Genomic DNA, 20,384 nt, shown 5'->3' on the forward strand with positions numbered 1-20,384 from the left:
GAGAAAATATCCAAATTATTGGATATTAAGTAAATATATTAGCATTATGCATTTCAGTTCCTTTGAACAAATACAAAAATGGTCACACTCCATAGCAAACCCTAAGCTAGGGGTTCACTTTCTTCCATTGTACCCAGCCATATCATTTGTCAATAGACAACAAGCGTCCCCCCATTCTGCACCTGTATCTTGCTCCTTTGTGAGTTCATCATGTTTCCATATGATGAGTATGTGAGATCAAAAGAGGAAAGTAACTAAAAGCATTGCTCCTGGATTTTTAAAGTGAGAAAGTAATGAAGAAGAGACCCCATACGAAAATAGTAAAAGCTAATATTTAGGTCTTAGTTCAGTTTTAACTTATCCAAAATAAGCTTTTGCAGTTTTGAGCATAATTATTGCAGTATTGAATATATAAAGATGAATATTCTGGGTGGTTTAACTTAGTTATTCCTTAGTATAGCACTAAGGGCTAAGGTGAAACTGTGAAGCTCCCTCGTTATTTTTGCTATTGGATGTTGCATTGGATGTTCTATTTATAGTATTAGAATGTGTTTTTCTCTATGTTACTATATTTGCTATTGTTTAGTTATGTTGTTATGTAAATATGGGTATGTTATTGTTTTGCTGTGTTATAATGAAATTGTTTTGTAGTGTGTGTTTGAAACGTATCCCTGTTTCTTTGTTGCAAGCTTCTTGAAGCATATTTCTGTGCATAGAAAAATGGTATACAAATAAAGTGAATGAATGAGTATGTAAGCATACAGTGAGGGGGATAAGTATTTGATCCCCTGCTAAATTTGCCCATTGAGTTTGCGAGTTGAGTTGATGCCAAAGAGCTTGATTTTGGTCTCATCTGACCACAACACTTTCACCCAGTTCTCCTCTGGGTCATTCAGATGTGCATTGGCAAACTGCAGATGGGCCTGAACATGTGCTGTCTTGAGCAACGGGACCTTGCGGTCTCTGCAAGATCTCAGTCCTTCACTGCGTAGTGTGTTACCAACTGTTTTCATGGTGACTATGGTCCCAGCTGCCCTGAGATCATTGACAAGTTCCCGCCGTGTAGTTCTGGGCTGCTTCATCACCATTCTCCTGATCATTGCAACTCCACGAGATGAGATCTTGTATGGAGCCCCAGACTGAGGGAGGTTGACAGTTATTTTGTGTTTCTTCCATCTGCGAATTATTGCACCAACTGTTGTCACCTTCTTACCAAGTTGCTTGGCAATAGTTTTGTAGCCCAGTCCAGCCTTGTGCAGGTCTACAATCTTGTCCCTGACATCCTTGGACAGCTCTTTGGTCTTGGTCATGGTGGCTACTTTGGAATCTGCTGGATTGATTGCTTCTGTTGACAGGTGTCTTTTGTACAGGTACTGTAATGAGCTGGGATTACAGGTAAGACCTCTCCCTTACAGCAGGTGCTTCTAATCTCAGCTCATTACATACAGTGAAGATACCAGGTAGCCTGACATCTGGCTGGTTGATAGGGGATCAAATACTGATTTCACTCATTATAATGCACTTCAGTCTTTGACTTTTGTCTTCTGGGTTTCTGGGGTTTTTCCTGTTGTTATTCTGTCTCTCACAGCTACAATTAACCTACCATTAAAATTATGGACTGGTCATTTCTTCGTCAGAGGGGAAAAGGGCAAATTTAGCAGGGGATCAAATACTTTCCCCCCTCACTGTAATTTTGTCCACCCTGAGTACACTGTTGTTGTTGTTTTTAAGGGAAGGGCAGAAGCAGTTTTAACATCTTAAAATATGTATGCTTTTTATATTGTCTGCTTTTGCAGTACCTTCTCTAAACCCCTGTGATGTGATGGGCTATATGTGTAAATAAATAAACTCAGTGGGTGACTGTATACCATTTCCAAATGCTTTTTGCAGAATATGATTAAATGCAAGGGATTTTAAAGTTTCTGTTCCTCTTGTGCATAGTTATATGCTTCCCTATCTGTAGAAATCCATAATCCCCATTCATCTGTAGAGGCAATTTAAGAATGGGCAAGCGGGAAAAGCAAGAGAAGGTCTTGCTTTCCGTCTAGTGATGTTAAACCTTTGTCATGACTTGGCAGCAGGAATCCAATTCTCAAACAGCAAGAAGCATTTAAATCTTCTCTTTGTGGATAGCTTCTGTGCATTTGTAAGATAGGATACTACAAGAATAGTATGATACTGATATCTTAAAAGCTCAACTTTTTTCATTGCAAACAAGCTCAATATGCAGGTTGTCAGATAAACAACTGGCTTTTTTATGGCCACCCCCCCACCAAATCTCTAAATCATTTAGTCAAGTAATTTATTCTCATCTTCACAGTCAATTTCAGCTCACTCTCCCTACCACTTTGCATTCCTGAGTGATGGCCATTATATGACTTGCTGATATTTTTGTTTTCGTTTTTTCAGTGACTTTATGGCTAAGAAGTATTTGAGATATGCACTGATCCTATGATATAAAAATCCTGAAGCATCTATAGGTTTAGCATGCATGTCCATAGTACATAAAGTCAAAGGTGAAGAAGAAATGAGATGAATTCATGACAGAAAAGATGCCATTAGCTACCCTGTTGCTTAGCAAAGATACCAAGGAGAGTAGAATTGAAAATCATTTTAAGAACTTCATCTACTGAAGTCCTTAAAAACTCCAGGATACTGCCTATAAGTATTTAGAGCATGCAGAGCTCTGCATGATATGTATTTTTCTGAAGTTCTTTTAGATACAAACAACTGTTAGCTATCATTTCTTTTGCCCCCCCATGCACAGGTTTTTAGCAGTATAGATCGAGGAACTCGAAATCAAACTACAGAGAAGGAAGATACAACAGAGAGAACAAAGAATGTAGTACTAACATCTGCAGAATCTTTAAGCTGGAGCTCAGAATATTCTGAAATGTAAGTATTTATTTCATATTTGTCCCCTGCCAATAGAGTATGTAGAATTATCATCAAGTAACTTCACAATAATCCTATGAAGCAGATTAGGCCAAACTATAATGATATGCGAAAGACCAGACATAACATGAGGTGTGTACAGTAAGACATTGGTTCTCTTTTAACACCATTGTGTTTGATTAATTTTTCTGTTAATGCAACATTGCAAAATTTTGTCTTTTTCTGGTTTTGATTTGTGTTCACCTATTTAATTATATTGTGTAAATATCATTTTAAATGTAGGCAGCAACTATCTACATCTTTGTCTTCTGGTACTGAAAGTTCTAGGCAACGTCACAGTTCAGGGTTACTTCCAAAATTGTCAGTATCAGCTGAAGGAGATGAAGAAGAATCACCACGTTCTGCTGGATCCTGCAAAGATCAAGAAAAGGTTGCATTTGTTAGTGAGGAAATTGTTTTAGATGAAGTGGAAGTAACAACTCCAGCAAGCACAATCAGTAGCTCCACGCTGTCAGGTAAGTCTCAAGTATGGAAGTATTTTCTACAGCATGTATGTTTTGTTCATCTCTTTTGTATAAAGTTAGACATTTCATCTGACCACCTCCTTCCTAAATTCCAAGATCAAAATTATGTCTTCAGTTTTAGGGCCAAACTACATGTGACACAAAATGCATAATCTAAATGGGTAATGGAACATTGGGGATTTCTCTTTTAATGAACAACATACATGGATGGCAGTGACTTTCATGGGCACTGTATCATTAATTAATTGCTTTACTCATAGAAATGACTCGGTGTCTTACAGACATAATTGAAATACTAAGACTATTTACAATAAACACAATAAAACATTAAAAGACAAACAAATAAAATAAAGGTCTAGACTCCTGCCCCATCAAAAGAGGCCACAAATACTTTAAAACTTTTCAAATTAAGTGTCAATAGCACAGGTAAAAATGAAAGTTTTTGCATCACACCTACAACTAGACAAAGATGGTGTCAGGGAAGTTTCCTTTGGGAGAGCATTCCTCAAGTAGGGAACCACCACTGAAGAGGCCCATTTTCATGTTGCTACCCTCGGGACCTTCAGTGGAGGGGGAACTCAGAAAAGAGCTTCAGATGACAATCGCAGAGACTGGACCAGTTTATGTCAGGAGTGGCAGTTCTTGAAGTACAGTGGTACCTCGGGTTACAGTTGTTTCAGGTTACAGACGCTTCAGGTTACAGACTCCGCTAACCGAGAAATAGTACCTCAGGTTAAGAACTTTGCTTCAGGATGAGAACAGAAATAGTGCAGCGGCAGCAGCGGGAGGCCCCATTAGCTAAAGTGGTACCTCAGGTTAAGAACAGTTTCTGGTTAAGAGCGGACCTCTGGAACGAATTAAGTTCTTAACCAGAGGTACCACTGTGTTGGGTTCCTGAGCCATATAAGGCTTGTTAGCTCAAATCTAGCATTTGAATTAAACCTGGAAATTAATTGGAAGCCAGTGCAGTTGGGCTAAGGTTGGTGTTATGTGCTCAGAACATCTTGTTCCAGGAAGCAACCTGGCTGCTGAATTCTGCACCAGCTGCAGTTTCTGAACCATCTTCAAAGGCATCCCCATCTATAGCACACTGCAGTAATGATATTTCAGAAACTTCAGCCTATAGAACAAACCTTGGCTACAGCTTGTTGGTAAAAAAGATAGACCTTAAGCATGCTAAGCTAGACCTTGGGTTAGGTGCCACATTGAGCCAAAACCTCTTGAAAGGAGCACATTGGATGCGATCTCCTCTTCAGGAGCTAGCATATTTATGTTAAGGCATGATTTGGTCAGTATGATGTGCGAACATGGCCATCGTCAGTGCAAGCTATCTCATTTGCTAGTGATCAATTTTTTGCTTATAAAAAATATTTATGGATCATTGATTCATCAGCTACAATTGTTACTGATGACAGCATAAATCACGTAACCTAGGAATAGACATTTCACATAAAAGAGTAGGATACATTTTGTTCATTTTTAAATTATTATATTTTAGTTGTATAAGTCTTGCATAAACACTTAAATGACAGTATAAATTGTGTAGGACATCTTAGCTGTTCACTCCTTTCTTTATCAAGTATATTTATTCAAAGTCTAAAGTTGTAGATTAACACAAATATGGGGAGTTTAGTGCATGGAAGGGGAAGGAGACCATTGTTTTGGCTCACTCCTGATCCCTAGACATGGCTAACACTTAAATCAACAGTGGGCATAACATTCCGAAGGCAGCCCTGTTTAGGGAAGCTTTTAATGTTTAATAGGTCATTGTATTTTAGTGTTTTGTTGGAAGCCGCCCAGAGTTGCTGGGAAAACTCAGCCAGATGGGCGGGGTATAAATAATGAATTATTATTATTATTATTATTATTATTATTATTATTATTATTTTAGTGTATGTATATGCTTCTAGAAATGAGTTTATTTTACAGTGTTGTTTGATTCTGCCCCAACCTCTTGGTTTGTTTGTTTCTTCAGTTTGTTTGTTCTTTTCTTTTGTGCAGTTGGAAGTTTTTCAGAGCACTTGGATCAGATAAATGGAAGAAGTGAGTGTGTGGACAGCACTGATAATTCCTCAAAGCCTTCCAATGAACAAGCATCTCATATGGCTCGTCAGCGATTAGAAACAACAGAGAAAAAGAAAATCTCTGGAAAAGTCACAAAGTCCCTCTCGGCCAGTGCTCTATCCCTTATGATTCCAGGAGGTAGAGATTATGATTATAACTATTAAATTAATGCTTGTATATGCTTGTATTTCCCTTTCCTCTTCATGCAATGTGATATTAGTGCAACTTTGCTTGGTATTTAATTTGAAGTCATATTTTTAAAATAATTAAATTTGTTTTCTAAATAGGAGAATAATAATTTGTATATGTAGGGATCTCCATGGAAAAAGAACAGGAAATTTTAATGTAAATGCACCTTTAGATCATTCATTCAGTTTTTAAAAATTCCAACCCAACAAAATATATATACAGTGGTACCTTGGTTTAAGAACAGCTTAGTTTATGAACAACTTGGATTAAGAACGCCTCAAACCTGGAAGTAGGTGTTTTGGTTTGTGAACTTCGCCTTGGAATAAGAACATGTTTCACTTCATGTTGAGTGTGTTCCATTGTAAATTGAGTCCCCCGCTGCTATGGGAAAGCACACCTTGGTTTAAGAACGCTTTGGTTTAAGAATGGACTTCCGGAACAGATTAAGTTTGTAAACCAAGGTACCATTGTATTGTAAATGTTTTGGAAATTTATCTAGATTTGCGGGGGAGAGAATTATTTTTTTAAGCATCTGCTTAGTTTTCTAGTCTACATATGTAGGATGTATGAACATAAATTCAGAATGTACTCTTATCTAGAGGACCATTTGTTCCAGATATATTTGGTGTGTCTCCTTTGGGAAGTCCAATGTCCCCCCATTCCGTGTCTTCAGATCCTTCGTCTTCTAGAGATTCTTCGCCTAGCCGTGATTCTTCAGCTGCTTCTGCAAGTCCTCATCAGCCTGTCATAATTCACACCTCAGGCAAGAAGTATGGATTTACTATCCGCGCAATCAGAGTGTATGTGGGTGATAGCGACATCTACACAGTACAGCATATTGTCTGGGTAAGGCTTATGTTTGTTGTTTCAAGTCTACATCCGATGAAAATGGCCCAACATGCTGGCATTCTAACAAGCTATCTGGGTCGCCTTGTAGAGGGCAGTATGTTCATTATATGCCATTCTAGACCTAGACCAATTTTAGAATTTTCTGTGCATCTGTTAAGTGCTCTCTTAACTCAGATATCTTATGTCCAGATCCAAAAAAGTTAATTGCATCACAGTCTGCTGCTTGCAGCTGAGCCACTTGATTTGCTTAGCCCAACATCCATTGGCTTCTCTAATCCATTTTCAAGTTCCATTTTCCATCTTACCTGGACACCAAAACGAAATTCTAAAATAATTTTATTTTTTACACCTGCCCATTACACACTCAATTTACATTATCCTTAACTTAGACAAAATCATATAATTCCAATAAGATTTCTGGTTCAGAAATACCTCTCTTTGCTTTCTAGAATGTTGAAGAAGGAAGTTCGGCTTATCATGCTGGATTGAAAGCTGGTGACCTCATCACACATATCAACGGAGAACCAGTGCATGGCCTTGTTCATACTGAAGTCATAGAACTGTTATTAAAGGTACAGTATTTATTTATTTATATTTTTTAAAGTTTTGTACAAGAAACCTGGTGCATACCATTCATTCAATAGATGCCTTTCCTTCTGGAGGCTGAAACTTAGTAGCTATTAGCAACTCGTGCTTATCCAGCCTTAAAGCTGATTTATCCAGGGCTCACCAAGTTGACTAACAATGAGAGCAATAAGATGCAGCCACAGGTTCGGTGCAGACCAGATCCCCATTGGAATATTTTGAACACAACTTTATCATTTTCTATATCCCAGCGCTGCCCATTTGGCACTTAAAATCATGAATCTAAATTTCAAGGCAACCTAGCATTTAAGTAATTTATAAACATATTTTTGTGTTAGCTGGCTGTAATTTTAAATGGAGCATAAAGACATCAAAGAATTCCGCTGCAATATTTGGTATGTCTTTCATATTCATCTCTTATTTGAAGCTAGAGGAGCTCTCAGAACCTATAAATAACTCAGTTATCACAACCCTCCTTTGGTGGTGGTTTTGAACCACATATATTTGGCTAGTCAAGTGGAAAATTGCTAAAAGCCTATGGATTAATAGAACCACTTAAACATAATAAAGCTGAAGCCTGAATGTTCCCCACACAGAGAAGGGACATGCAGTGTAGGTGAAGATGCATTCCCAAGTCAATGAATAGAAAAATAGCACAAGTGTAATGATATAAAATGAAGCACTTCTTGCAATTATCAATTCTCTGAACTGTGTAATCCTATTTCATCCTCATTCAGTCTTTCTGATAACGGCTAACAAATGTCACTGCTGTATTAAAGCGGGTGTTCAGCAGCTGGCCCTTTCAATTGCACTCTAGTCCTTTCCATGTTTCTATCAAGTGCATCCTGTATATAACTCTGTTTTTGTCATTTAGAAAGGCTAGGTGATTCAAGGCATGCTGCAACAAATTCACTGAGGGTTTTTTAATTTTTTTATTTTAAAGGGTAGTATGAGGGCCTCTCCAGTTTTGTCACCATGTACAACTTTGATTGCCATTCTTTTCAGTAATTGTCTTAGTTGCTTGCAGCAAATAGTTTTCTCAGACGCAGCCTCAATCCAGCAGGTGGTGAAAGAGAACAGGCCTGCATATATACCGTATTTTTCGCCCTATAGGACGCACTTTTCCCCCTCCAAAAATGAAGGGGAAATGTGTGTGCGTCTTATGGGGCGAATGCAGGCTTTCGCTGAAGCCTGGAGAGCGAGAGGGGTCAGTGGGCACCGACCCCTCTCGCTCTCCAGGCTTCACGGACCTCTCCGCAAGCAGCGGGAGCCAGCGCTGGGCTCCCACGGCTTGCAGAGAGCTGCCTGTTTGGGGGCTGGGGTCGGGGGAAGCTCGGGCCTCCCCCGCCCCATCCCCGCGCCTGGGGGGGGGAAAATAATTTTTTTACCTTTATTTCCCCCCGAAAAACTAGGTGCGCCTTATGGGACGGTGCGTCCTATAGGGCGAAAAATACGGTACTTGAGCATGCGACTAATTCTCTCTCTCCTCCCTCCCTACATGGGAGTGAGATTTAATTTTAACTCTCTGTTCTCCAAATAAGTGAATATGTCCTGCTGTGTTACTAGTGTATAGTCTATATTACCCAGAAAGCACATCAGCATATTTGAGTCTGCCACTGCTTGGATTCTAAGCTTATAGGCAGGGTTCTTCATATATAATATACACTCTGTCAGTTTCTTTGTACTGGTCATCCATCAAGGCAAGCAAAGCAGTTTCACTTCCAGATTTGGGCTAGAATCCAGATTGACATGGATCTAGATAATCAGTTTGATTTGACAGTGGTTGGAGGTGACCTAGAACCACTTGTTCCAGCACTTTGCCTAACATTAGGAACCAGCCAGGTGTTGATAAAATCCTTTGTGGTTCAAGGAGACTTATTTCAGAAGTGGTCTTACAACCACTTCCTTCAAGGTGGCTAGAACTACATTCTTTGCTAACAAAGCATTTATAACCTCCTAAACTCAGCTTGAAGGGATGTGGGTGGCGCTGTGGTCTAAACCACTGAGCCTAGGGCTTGCTGATCAGAAGGTTGGCAGTTCGAATCCCCGCAATGGGGTGAGCTCCCGTTGTTTGGTCCCAGCTCCTGCCCACCTAGCAGTTCGAAAGCACGTCCAAGTGCAAGTAGATATATAGATACCACTCCGGCGGGAAGGTAAACGGCGTTTCCGTGCACTGCTCTGGTTTGCCAGAAGCGGCTTAGTCATGCTGGCCACATGACTTGGAAGCTGTCTGCGGACAAACGCCGGCTCCCTCGGCCAGTAAAGTGAGATGAGCGCGCAACCCCAGAGTCATCCACGACTGGACTTAACGGTCAGGGGTCCCTTTACCTTTAAACTCAGCTTGAACAGTTCCTCCCTGGTAAACGTGGTAAGCCCTGAAAAATCAAGCTCACAAGTAAACCCACATCTTTAAATTGTAACAATTGAAACTCAAGCCACAAAACCAGACTATACTGTTCAATGGACTCTGGATTGACTCATTTTAAAAGTGGCATATAGCTCAGGGGTGAATGCAAGCAATTTTGGCCTTTCATTATCAAATGAACTACACAACCCTGCCACCTCATGGATGTAATTGAGCAGTTCTGGTAGCACTCTGAAAGCAAAATTGTACAGAGCTCAATGCATGTCCGCAGTGGTGCATCTGACATTGGAGCCAGAGTTCTGCTGAAGCCAAATGTTTTCAGCCAGTAGCCATTCAATGACACAATCATAGGATTCAGTCCTTTTGAGCTTGATTGGTCCATGAAGAAGACATGCATTGCTTTCCTCCTAAAACAAAATGCTAAATTATAAACAGTTGAGCATGTCTGAAAATTACAAAGAGCTTGGCCATGCCCAGTGGAATTTGACTTTTTATCTTTGAAGAGCAGATCCTCACCACCACCACCAGCCCCCTCAGTTTCAAAAGAGATTTGTCACGCAGCAAGTGGGAGTGCTGTACAAGTTCAAAGCTCCCTTTGTTGTCTGCTACCGGTTGTGCAGTTGTTTGGATCTTGGCCACTACTTTTCAGTTCCCTTCATGATCTCTTAGAGTTCTACAGCTGATTTCACTTGTAATGTAAAACTTAAGTGGAAGCTAACAGCAGAAAGAAGAATTGCTCACTCTGTAGATCTGGACTTGGAATTGCCTAGCTCAGTGAAATCACGGGCTTAGTGTTGTATTAATAAGCAGTAGCAGTTAGCTTGTTGACCTATGACCTACTCTTCCACATATGAACTCCACTATATATTACCACATCATCCAGGTTATAACATGGTGCTGTCAAAGTGGAGGGGTGATGAAAATGTTCCCTCAAAAAGCCCTGTAAGCAAGGACTGGTATAATAAGAGGATGACTCGGGTAGGTGGGACCAGTAAAGATCAATGATTGCTGGTGGTATTGATGTAAGAGGAAACTTTCTTCCTAACTATGTAATGGTGCGCATCTCCTGATCTGCTGTTCTGTTTGGAAGAAAATGGTTCAGTAACAACTTACGCCTTGAAAATTCTTACTTGACAGAGTGGCAATAAAGTGTCAATTACTACAACAGCCTTTGAGAATACTTCAATAAAAACAGGACCAGCTAGAAGAAATAGCTATAGGGGCCGAATGGTTAGACGGAGTAAGAAAACAAAAAAGAAGGAGAGTTTGGAAAGGTAAGTTTGTGGTTGCTTAATACAGAATAAATTGAAGTTTGTTCTCTTTGCTATTAAGAGGGAGGTGTTGCGGTCCCAGTCGCACCCCCCCCCATGCATGACTACAGCTAGTGTATAATGAACAAACTCAGGCAGACAACATTCTGCAGTTTTATTGTTTCCAGATGTAGGTGGATTTTGGCTCAGGCATTGTGTGTATATCCACTTCAGCATCCTGCCAGGGGGCTGAAACTTTTCAAGGTTGCGCCAAGGATTATGGCCTCCGCAAGATGCCAGACTGCCGTGAAGGCCATCCTAAAGCTGCCTCTGGAAGCTCTATGGCCTGCCTGCCCCACACTTGGCTTCTGGACAGTGATTTCCACCAGGACCCCTCTAACAGGGTACCTGGAATATGCCACTGGTTCGGATCCAGGTGGTGCACCAGTTCACCCTAAATCTTGAAGAGTAGTGTTCCACCCAATGCCTTAACTGCCGAAGGTTTTTGCTATGGGTGAGGCAAAACTTGCAAACGAGGCAAGTTCCTTCCTGGCTCTGAATATGGCAACCATTGGTAACCATAGCAAGGTCAGGTAATACAAAAGGCAAAACGTGGTAAAAACAAGCAACCAAGAAAGCAAAATATGGTTAGATTGATGGTAACACCAAGTGGCCTAGAATGCAAAACAAGAAAATTGCAGTAGCATGAGAGGGAGGGAGGGTTTGCCAACTGTACTGGATGTGCCCGGTGCAGTTGGCTTTTATGCATTGCTGGTGGACTGGCATGGAAACTTCCGGCTCAGGGTCCACCGGCAAGGATCTGCCTGCTTGGGGACCCCTGATTCAAAACTGGGGTTTTGGCAGGCAGTCCTGCCTTGCAATGCAGCCAGCCGGGGTGGAGTTTAACAGCTGCCTGACCCCTGACTGCCTGACGATAGTGGTAGACCCACAAGGGACTGCAGCCGCCACCCACACAGGATAAGCGGTCATTTCATCTCAAATATGAAGGCAAGTCCAGTGGTCCAATCGAGTTTAATAGTAAGTCAAACCCAGTAGTTCAGTCCAGGTTGGGGCTGCCAGTTCCAAGAGAGGGCAAGGCAAAACTGCTCAGGATTCTGAAGAGTTACCTGTTCCAAGTGTTGACTAGAACGCCTATTGTCTCAGCAGCATCCTGAAGTCTTATTAGCAAGATAACTCCTATTAGTGCCTTTCCCCTTGAGAAGCTGTCTGTTCATTCAAAGCAGGGTGGGCATCCTCAGCCAGTGGGCCAAGCTTGGCCTGCCAGGTATTCAAAGTCATCTCATGTGGCAGTTTTCCTATAGCACGTCTCTCTACCTGTCCCAAACCTGATGCCAGTGCACAACTGGGAGCCTTAAAGTATGCTTCTCAATTGTGTACTGACAAGGGAAAGCAGCCTTTGGATCTCCCACCCATCAGCTGATAGGCAGTATAGCCAATGCCTGCAGGGAACTTGCTCAGGTAGACAGTGCCAACAGAAAGTATCTCTTCTGTGCAGCACTTCCTACTTGACACCCAAAGAGAGCTGAAAACCCTTTTTACCACTTTGCACAGTGCACCCAACAGCTAGCTAGTTGTTGGGTGGGAATCACTGCACAAGGGATGCTTTTTTTAATTTAAGAGATCAATAAATGACAAAACAAACTAACCTTACATTTCCTTAAATAATATGGATAGATCAGTCAAAACAAGAAGATGCATAATTTTTCAGCCATTATAATTATGTCATGTGAGTGACATGCCACATGGGTTGTCCTGTCCACCACCTCAAAGTTGACCTACAGGGTGGGGCCAGATAAGGACCCAGCCCACAGAGTCAAAAAGGTTCTCAACCCCTGATGTAAAGAGTCCTGTTCCATAACCAGGGGCTCCTGTGGCATGAAGGTGGGGTTGTGGCCAGAGAACATGACACCGCCTCTAATTAGAACCTTACAATTGTATATTGTTCTGTTTGTATTGTGAAACTGCACTGAGATATTTCATAGGAAGTGATTCATAAATTAAATGAAACTGTGATGAGTTTTTCAGAACTTAAAATTTGGGGGTTGGGTTTATTTTTAAATTCTGTTGTCACCTGCATCAGTGACAACCTTTTTTCTTTTCTTTTCATTTATTATTTAAATAAATAATTTTTGCATTAAAAGCCACATGGTACAAATCAGAGCTCTATTCCACATTTCTAATACCACAAGATCTGAGTTTGTAGAGTTCACACAACTGTAAGTTCTAAAACTTTGGCTGCAGTGTTGCCTAAAACCTTGGTAGTCATATAATGTTTTTTCACTCCTTGTGGGTAAATGGAATGTTGTTATCGCTCAGATAGTACTATGACACCCTGCTTTTGCCGTGTTGTTGGGAGCGTGTTTTACAGAAGAGCTCTTGTCTTCACATTAGGAGAAGATCTCTCTTCAAAAAGCTGGCTAAGCAGCCTTCACCCCTCCTTCATACTAGTCGGAGTTTCTCCTGCCTGAACCGATCCCTCTCATCAGGGGAGAGCTTACCTGGTTCTCCAACTCACAGCTTGTCTCCCCGCTCACCAACACCCAGCCTCCGCTCCACCCCCGATTTCCCCTCAGGTGAGTATGGATGTCAGGGACTCGGCAGAGGAGGAATGGTGGAGACCGCCTCCCCAGCCTGACCCTTCCAGAGAAGAAGAAGACAGCTCAGAATTACAACAGGGGTTTGAGGGAAAATACAGCTCAGAGACAGATGAGAGGAAAAGCTGGGAAATAATGGGTGAGGAGAGGGAGGAAGAAGCAGCACCAGGGGGACGACAGCTGACGGAGACAGTGTCTTTAGAAAGCATTTCAGAACCCCCTTACCAGAACCCGGCGGGCATTGAAAGTAGGAGAGCAAAGAGCTCAAAGGCAGAGGGCACTTTTCAGCACCCATAGCTATGGCGCATGAGAGAGAGAGGGAAGGGGTGGAGACTCACTCAGGACAACGCTATTATTCCAAGAGGCTGCATTCCCAAGCTTCTCTCTGTGAATATTGAATAAAAAGCAGATGGTAAGGACTTTTCCTTGTCTTATCTGTTCCTGGCAAGCTGCTGTTAAGGTTGGTTCCTCTGATGCCTGACAGTAGATACCCACTGAAAGGAAAGAGGGATTATCTAATGAAACCTAAGGGTCAACGCGCAGGCTTTCACAGCCACTTCAATGTACTGGGCAGCTTTGTTGCATCTTCAGCAAGTGAAGAGCTTAACTTTCCAAAAGAAAAAAGGCCGAAACAAAACAACCAACTTTGAGAATTCCTGTGAATTCTTGAACTAGAGAAAAAATATTTAAAAATTCTTAAGCCAGCAAATATTGCTTCAGTGCAGTTTTCATTATGTCATCTATTCTGTATTTCTTTTTTTGCTTCACTTCCCAGAGCATGTTTCAGATAGCCTCTGGGATGATGCTGTCCCTCAGTAGTCCAAAACCCCAGCTAATCACACTATTAAAAGTTTCTGAAAGAGCTGCTTAAATTATTCAGCCATATATAGAGAGTGGCTTGTATTCACTCTATATTCATATCAGCTCAGGCGGCTAGTATTAGACCATATAGCAGAGTCCTCTTAGAAAATTCGGAAAGTAGGCCAAGTTCAGTGAATTTAAACTTCAAGGGGAAATGCAGGCAAGGAGGATGAAAAAGTTATAGAGATTTGACCTTTGAAAGCCAGTAATTTTCAAGCCATATTGGGTTTGATTATTATTTTCTTCTTGTCTGTATAGAAGCACCATCTTTTATAGCTTATTGACAAGCATTGATTGAAGGTTCTAGTGCAGTTCTATTTGTTTCTCTTCCAGGTACAAATTCTTCTCAGAGTAGCTCTCCAAGTTCAAGTGCACCCAATTCTCCAGCTGGTTCTGGGCATATTAGGCCCAGCACACTTCATGGTTTGGGGCCCAAGCTTGGTGGGCAAAGATACAGGTCAGGAAGACGCAAATCAGCTGGCAGCATTCCTCTCTCTCCTTTGGCACGGACTCCTTCTCCAACACCTCAACCAACATCTCCTCAGCGGTCTCCATCACCTTTACTGGGGCATTCAATTGGAAACACAAAAATAGCTCAGGCTTTCCCTACAAAAATGCACTCTCCTCCCACTATTGTCAGACACATAGTTAGGCCTAAGAGTGCAGAACCACCAAGGTCTCCTTTGCTCAAGAGGGTTCAGTCAGAAGAGAAACTTGCCCCTTCTTATGGCACTGACAAGAAACACTTGTGCTCTCGCAAGCACAGCCTGGAAGTAACTCAGGAAGAAGTTAATAGAGAGGTATCTCAAAGGGATACAACCCTTCAGAGCCTGGAGGAGAACGTTTCTGATGTGCCATCACTCACACGAGTGAGACCTGCTGAACAAGGCTGCCTGAAACGTCCCATTTCCAGGAAGTTGGGCAGGCAAGAATCTGTTGATGAGCTGGATAAAGAAAAATTAAAGGTTAAGATAGTTGTGAAGAAGCAAGATCTGGCAGAGAAACAGGAATATTTGCAGAAAGCAAGCACCATACATGAAATTTGTGGTGAATCAGAAAACCCAGTTGCCTCATGCTTAGAAGAGAGAGATGGCAAAAAAGCATTTCAGAAAGCTTTGGAAAGATCAAACCACTTTGAAGCTAAAATTGCAGCTCTGGAGACAGAGTCAGTAGGTGGCATGCTAAAAGACACCCTTCAGAAGAATGCAAGCATGAGATCAAATGATTGTACTGCTTTGGATGCGCACACACCATGTCATGGGCCTCCACTTAATGAGCTCAGTCATTTGTCTTATGACTTCAAAAGAATCCCCCCTCCATGTACATTGCAAAATGTTCTGCCTCACTCATCTGACAAGATGCCGAATGGGAAAGGAGAAAATGTAGATAAATCTGCACCGACAAAAGAACCTGTCAAATTTGAAAGATTAGATAGTAAGCTTGCAAATATTGATTATCTCCGGAAGAAAATGTCCTTTGAAGAAAAAGATGACAACTCCTGTCCAGTGCTAAAGTCCAAACTGACACCAAGTGTACATGAATGCCATCAGCTGAGTGCAGTCAGACCTATAAACATGCTGCAAGATTCCACCTCGGTGACTGAAAGCCGATCATTTATTAGCAGTGCTCATGCCACTCAGATTAACTCTGTCCCTTTCATTCCTCTCAAAGGATTGACTGGCCGAACAGAAGCTGGTGTGGAGAAATCAGCCTTGATTTCCACAGAGTCACCTGTCCGAAAGAGTCCTTCAGAATATAAATTAGAAGGGAGGTCTGTGTCTTGCTTGAAGCCAATTGAAGGAACCTTAGATATTGCTTTAATTTCTGGGCCACAGTCTTCAAAGACAGAAGTGTCTTCATGTGCAGTTGCAGGGGGCCAAAATGCCAAAAACGATGGCCAATCACTCATCTGCCAAGGAGGCATCAGTGTAAAGGTTGAGCCGTCTTGTCAGAAAGTGCAGCAACCAGTCTTTCAACAATCCAGTCCTTATGAATCTAATCTACTAAAGTTCCAGTCTCCAAAGCCAAATAAAAGTACTCAGAGCTCACCAGCAATGCCTGTGACCACTGAACAGCAGTCAGAAAAGACACTTTCCAATTTCAGTGCTAAATGTGACCCCTCTGTAAAGGTGATTAATCAAAAGAAAGAGGTTATTCAGCTTTCAGCACATGAGGCTAAATCCAGCAGTTCCCAAATCCAGAGTTCCACCTTGACAAGTTGCAAATCTGCCCATGCACAGGGAAATCCTGAGAAAGCCAAACGGAAAGAGAAGAAAACCTATAAAGAAGGACCAGACAACCACACAAGGCCTCAACCAAGTGATAGCATCCTTCCAGAGAAGCCTAAGGCAGTTGAGGTTTCTCCATCAAAGAAATCTGTTACAGACGTGTCACCAAATCAGGATGCAAAACGCATTCAGAGGTATTCCTTTGATTCAGTTGCTCAGCAGCAAATACGTGGAATAGCAAAAGTACAAATAGCAAGCTCGAAAACAAAGTTCAAAGATGTGCTCAAGCCATCGGTGAAAGAGGATGAGAACACCACTAGAGACTATTCAGCAAATGAGTTGGGCCTGCAGAAAGCAAGTGGATGTTCCAAGCCTGAAGCATCACTTCTGGCTGGTGTAACCGTGCAAACGGACCAGGGGGAAAAAGAACAGAAGCAGCCCAAAAATGCGGAGCCTCCAGCTGGTAACAAAGAGTCCAGCATTGCTTCTAGGCAACAAGGTAGCAATTCTGATCTTTCCGCTGCAAAAGAATTATTAAACAGGCCCTGTGTAGTGGATGCTCCTGGTTGCTGCAGCATTAAAGATAATATGAGACCTACAACACACATGGAAAATAGCACTGTTAAATCTAGACCAGTTCCTGACACTTGTTTCTTGAAATTGAAACATTCTGAAAAAAAGACACAAAAGCAAATAGCTACAAACGTAAAAGAAAAAGAAACTGGCCCTCATGCTTTGGCCGGCTCCTTGAAGGAGGGGAAAAACATCAATAAGTCTGCACTGGATTCTTTTTCACACCCTCCAAGCTCTCGGAGAAAGCTAAATAATGAGCAAATACAGGCAGAAAGGCATCTGGTCATAGAATGTGGGTCAGAACCCTCAATCCACATCAATAGCACCTTGCCTGAAAAACAGCTTAAATCCTCCAATAAAAAGCAGGCGGCGGCAGCAGTCCCAGATGGTGCTAAGCATTTTCAGAGGCAAGAGATGGCAAGTTTAAACGATCCTGTTGATCAAAAGCCATTCAGTATATGTACCAAGCAGAACATGCCTCCCAAGACATCGTCAGCTGTAAAAGAGGGCTCCTTGCTGAGCAAACCGGCCGACAAGAGCCCGAACATTCAGGCCACCTCTGCGGAAATGCAGCCTGAAGGGGGAAAATGCACCGATGCACTTTATTTTCAAACTGACCATGGGAAGCCAGATCCTAACCTTTCCCTTCTTAGCTGTGATGCCAGGGGAAAAGCAGCGGAAAAGGCAGTCACGGGTGCGAAGAACTTTCAAGACACTAAAGGAAAAGGGCACCTGAATCAAAAGCAGCTATCCGAGGGGAGCAAGCAGCATGCTGCAAAACATTCCTCCAGCCCTGCTTTGCAGAGTTCATGTCGCGCAGCTTCAAAGCAGCTTGAGTGCCCACCCAGCTTCCCTGAATCTAGGCCGGAAGCCCCTGTTCTGCCTTCAGCAAAGGCTAGCCTGGGGTCCCCCGAGCCACTTGCACTGAGCAGCAGGGAAGTGAAAAAGCAAGCCAGCTCTTCCTCAGCAGACAGCAGGGCAGAAATGACTAAAAGTGTTTCCCTGTTGGGCTTGCACTATACTCCGTCCCCTGTGGAAGAGAACATTCCCACTTCAGACTTGGCGGGGAAGCACAAAAGCCAAGAGAGGTCTCACTCTGCTGTGGACATGAAGGGGAAAGACCCCGGTCTGCCTCAGTCTTCTGCCGCGAGAAAACCGAATGTAGGTAAAGATTTGCCAAAGTCAGGGACTCCAGCTGACTCTCCCAATGCACTTTCAGCCGACAAAGACTCTGCCCGACAGAGGCGAGGAAAAGACACCTCCCGAAGCAGCCCTCACAAAAAACCCTCCCAATAGCAAGATGTGCAAATAGGACTGCTTAGTTGAAAACCTAGTGTCTTGTCTTACCTTCAGCACTGTGTAGTATTTTCTTGCAGAAAAAAATATTCAGCGCCACTTAAGCAGGGTGTGTAAAGAAAGGACTCGTTTCCTTCCCCCCTCAAAATTCCTTCCCAAATGTAACCGGTTAAACTGTTACCATATTGTATTTGTACAAAAATACTTTTACAATTTGAGAGACAGGTTGTGGGCGGGTGGGATGACAAATTATCTGTAAATACTTACTAGTGTGTATCGTTTAGAATGTAGTGTCTCTACTTTGCTGCTGATTGCATTGTTTACTGTATCTTTTTAATGATAGTTGCTTTGCCACTAGTTTGCCATAATTTAAGAAGAAGCAGAATTACTAAAACTTGGGCCTAGACAGAACCCACAAATATATATTGGTCTGAAGGGAGAAGAAAGACGCTCCATTCTTTCCTTGTTCAAAAAGCTGTGCACAACTCTAAAATAGAAGAAGTGATAAATCTAATGACTTTCAGTGAATTTAGAATTGTATTTAAGAGCTAGCAAGGTTGGTATTAACTTTGCCAGTTAAAACTGGAGCTCTTCAGTACACAATTTCTGCCTCTTCTGTAGACTATGTGCATGATTGGGAAAGAGAAGTCTCCATTATCATGGGTACACCATCCCATTCACAATACAGTTTTCTGGTAATATGAAATTGCCCTGTGTTCTTTCATCTCATCCTGGACTTTAGACCACAATACCTTTGTGAGCTTAGTTCCTGTTGCCTTGATTCAGCTCACATTTATTTCTGTCCAGGCCTTTCTGGTATGAAGAACATACAGATGTGCATGACATAAAGTGTTGAAACAATTTTCATGTACACAAATGAATCATCTTTGTCATGATAGGTAGATTTGAGCATTTAGCGGTTCAGCTTTCTTTTCTATTTTATGACAATAGTGGTGGAGGCGTTTTTCAGCATTGTATCTAGATGATATATCAAACACCTGATAACATTTTAATACCTAGCTGGGGCCTTATGTTGTAGATTAATCTTGCTGTTTTTAGCAAGTCATCCTAGGTTTAACATTCTTCTTGAAGTACATTAAGTAGCTCTATACATTTCATATTGTGATCTTTATTTGTATGCAAAAGAAGTAAATGTATTTTTTTTAATGAAAAAGGCATTCTTTTGTAGAAAAAAGGGGGGCTGTTGGAGCTTTTTGGTGCTAGAATGTTGGTGTTCTTTTTACTTTTTGCTAAGCCTTATTTGAATTTTGTGTATAGTGGAATATGTCGAATTTGTCCAATTAAATTTGGAGGGAAAGTATTTGGTTTTTTGGACATGTACAGCAACACTCCAGAAAGATTATCACAGATAAGTATGCTAAAATGATTGGGATCCACAAGACAATTGTGCTTTTTTTCTTCTATATTTCCTTGCAAAAGCTCATTTAATGCTGACCCTCCTTCAGGGCATTTCCCCCGCTCCCCGCACACCATTTCCCTAGCTATATTTACCCAAGCATAACCCAATTATGAATTGGCTGCTTGTAAGGTATTTACAAGTATGCTAAATGCATTTTCCTGAGAAAAATGAGTAAACCAACTGGGATTTGGTTCATTTTTGAAATCCTTTGTTAAGAAAATAATATTACCAGCAAGTCCCTGTAATTTTCCATACAGTGATGGAATATTCTTTTCCTTTCCACGTGCTCATGAATTATTAAAATCAACTGGGGGAAAACATTTTGAAGTGAGTGGTTCTAGCATTTATAGCCTATATCTGTGCTTTGGGGGTTGAAATAATTAAACACTAATGCACTCCAAAATCATGACATTTCTATCTGGGAGTTATCCCATAGTTTACATTTGCTTGCAAGTTAAAAACCTTCCACTTGTTTCCCTTAAAGCACACCTAGCTCTCTTGTTTACAAATGTATCTTTTTATGTATATTTTGTATAGTGCTTTATCACTTCTGCCAAATACTTCCTGCCTATTTTAGAAATGTAGTGGCACCTAAGCTTGCATTCATGTAGTTTCCTTGTTCTTGATGTTTACCTTACAGTGAACTGTTAGAGATCCTCTTTAGTGTGTA

The 20,384-nt window shown here is 41.6% G+C and overlaps 1 protein-coding gene across 17 annotated transcripts in view; it reads left to right on the top strand.

Annotated features, from left to right (window-relative positions):
- Positions 1-18,803, top strand: part of MAST4 (microtubule associated serine/threonine kinase family member 4) — a 200,944-nt gene extending 182,141 nt beyond the window's left edge. For 15 of the 17 annotated variants that reach the window (XM_053409245.1, XM_053409246.1, XM_053409250.1 and 12 more), the window contains 8 exons: positions 2,768-2,895; positions 3,178-3,410; positions 5,421-5,621; positions 6,289-6,518; positions 6,971-7,093; positions 10,609-10,745; positions 13,134-13,315; positions 14,531-18,803. In XM_053409245.1, coding sequence (XP_053265220.1) covers positions 2,768-2,895; positions 3,178-3,410; positions 5,421-5,621; positions 6,289-6,518; positions 6,971-7,093; positions 10,609-10,745; positions 13,134-13,315; positions 14,531-18,294 — 4,998 coding nt within the window. In that variant the 3' untranslated portion in view covers positions 18,295-18,803. The remainder of the gene's footprint in view (positions 1-2,767; positions 2,896-3,177; positions 3,411-5,420; positions 5,622-6,288; positions 6,519-6,970; positions 7,094-10,608; positions 10,746-13,133; positions 13,316-14,530) is intronic. The other 2 variants (XM_053409248.1, XM_053409247.1) reach the window with 2 other exon arrangements.
- The last annotated feature ends 1,581 nt before the right edge of the window (positions 18,804-20,384 follow it).

Source organism: Podarcis raffonei, chromosome 11, assembly GCF_027172205.1.
Source record: "Podarcis raffonei isolate rPodRaf1 chromosome 11, rPodRaf1.pri, whole genome shotgun sequence".
NCBI classification, from domain to species: domain Eukaryota; kingdom Metazoa; phylum Chordata; class Lepidosauria; order Squamata; family Lacertidae; genus Podarcis; species Podarcis raffonei.